Source organism: Austrofundulus limnaeus, unplaced genomic scaffold, assembly GCF_001266775.1.
Source record: "Austrofundulus limnaeus strain Quisiro unplaced genomic scaffold, Austrofundulus_limnaeus-1.0 Scaffold185, whole genome shotgun sequence".
NCBI lineage: Eukaryota > Metazoa > Chordata > Actinopteri > Cyprinodontiformes > Rivulidae > Austrofundulus > Austrofundulus limnaeus.
The window spans coordinates 151,733-153,168 of NW_013952587.1; the positions used below are offsets into that span (position 1 = coordinate 151,733).

Here is a 1,436-nt window from a genome sequence, read left to right on the forward strand (position 1 = left end):
ATAAAACAATATGTGATAAAATAGTAAAGATGATGTATTTATATTCTAATTTCTAATCACCCTCACATTATCATTTCCAATATTTTCTAATCTCAAGTCAGGTTTGTCTGGCTGGGAACGCCTTGGGGTTCCCCCGGAGGAGCTGGAAGAAGTGGCTGGGGAGAGGGAGGTCTGGGCCTCCCTTCTGAAGCTGCTGCCCCCGCGACCCGACCCCGGATAGGCGGAAGAAAATGGATGGATGGATGGATGGAAGTCGGCTTCTGTTCTGATGATGATGATAATGATGAAGATGAGCACGCAGCAGAGCAGCAGCTGATGAGTTCAGCAGGCAGAAGCTCATTGTTTGGCAGGCAGATATTAAAGCAAAAACGGGTTTCATTAAGATTACAGTTTTCTGCAAAAAAAAGTTCTAAAAGTTACATTATCTTTACTTTTTATGATAATTCTCTACCGTGATATATACAGTTACCGTGAAGGGGTTCAAGTTATACAGTGATATGAATTTGATGTCATACCGCCCAGCCATATCTTGAATCATTAATGCTTGTTTGGTGCTGTGCTGTTGTTGCAGATTGCATGTTTGTTTGTGGAACTAAGCTCATTCAAATCTGTTTGAATTCCAGGAGCGACTTCCTCAGCTTACCATTCCAAGCTATTGAGTGCAGTTTAGCAGGCGTGAGGCCAAAAGGTACAAGCTGAGTAAATAACTGAGAATAAACTGATTTAATCCTCTTTGCCACACAGAGTGTTTATTGACCTGCTGCTGTTTCAGGAGACACGTGGTCCGAGGCAGCCCTGGATGACTTCGACAGACTGACGTACTGTGCTGACTGGAGACCCCTGCAGGCCAAACTCTGCAGTTACTTCCACTCTGAGGCCTCCTCCTGGCCCAGTGTCAAGCTCTACGACAACAGCAATGCAAAGGTAAGACCGATTCTTATCTGGATGTTTCTTTTTCAGCGTGCAGCTGCTGTTTTAAAATGAAAACCAAACTTGTCTGCCACAGACGGTGGACATTGGGGAGGAGCTGATACGACTGGGTCATGCTGTCAGCTTCCAGGAAGGGTTGAACGGAAGGCTGGAGGGGGACCATCTTGGCAGTCTGCAAAAAATGTTGGTGAGTCAGTGAAACACACTGAGACTGGATTTAAATATCAGCAGAGTTTTATTCAAAGCTGCTCAAAGAAGCTCTTATTAAAGTTTGTTTCTTCACCTTCATAGAGACACAGATGATGTCAGGCTGTAAGGATGTCATCAGATTAATGTCATCTTTTTAAAGATTTAAGTCTGACAAAATAACCTGAACTCAACCACCATTAACAGGCTTTAACTGTATTTATTTATCTGACACTGATGTGGCAGGTGAAGAAGCTTTAGGTATTTGCATTTATCTTGCACTTTTGTTGTGGCACAACCAATCAAACTGAAGGAACAAC

General features: G+C 43.2%; 1 protein-coding gene across 1 annotated transcript in view; it reads left to right on the forward strand.

Annotated features, from left to right (window-relative positions):
* The window catches only part of tdrkh (tudor and KH domain containing), a 20,875-nt gene that overhangs the window by 18,271 nt on the left and 1,168 nt on the right, over positions 1 to 1,436 (forward strand). Inside the window, exons 9-11 of the mRNA XM_014018191.1 lie at positions 624 to 688; positions 773 to 924; positions 1,007 to 1,117. Coding sequence (XP_013873645.1) covers positions 624 to 688; positions 773 to 924; positions 1,007 to 1,117 — 328 coding nt within the window. The remainder of the gene's footprint in view (positions 1 to 623; positions 689 to 772; positions 925 to 1,006; positions 1,118 to 1,436) is intronic.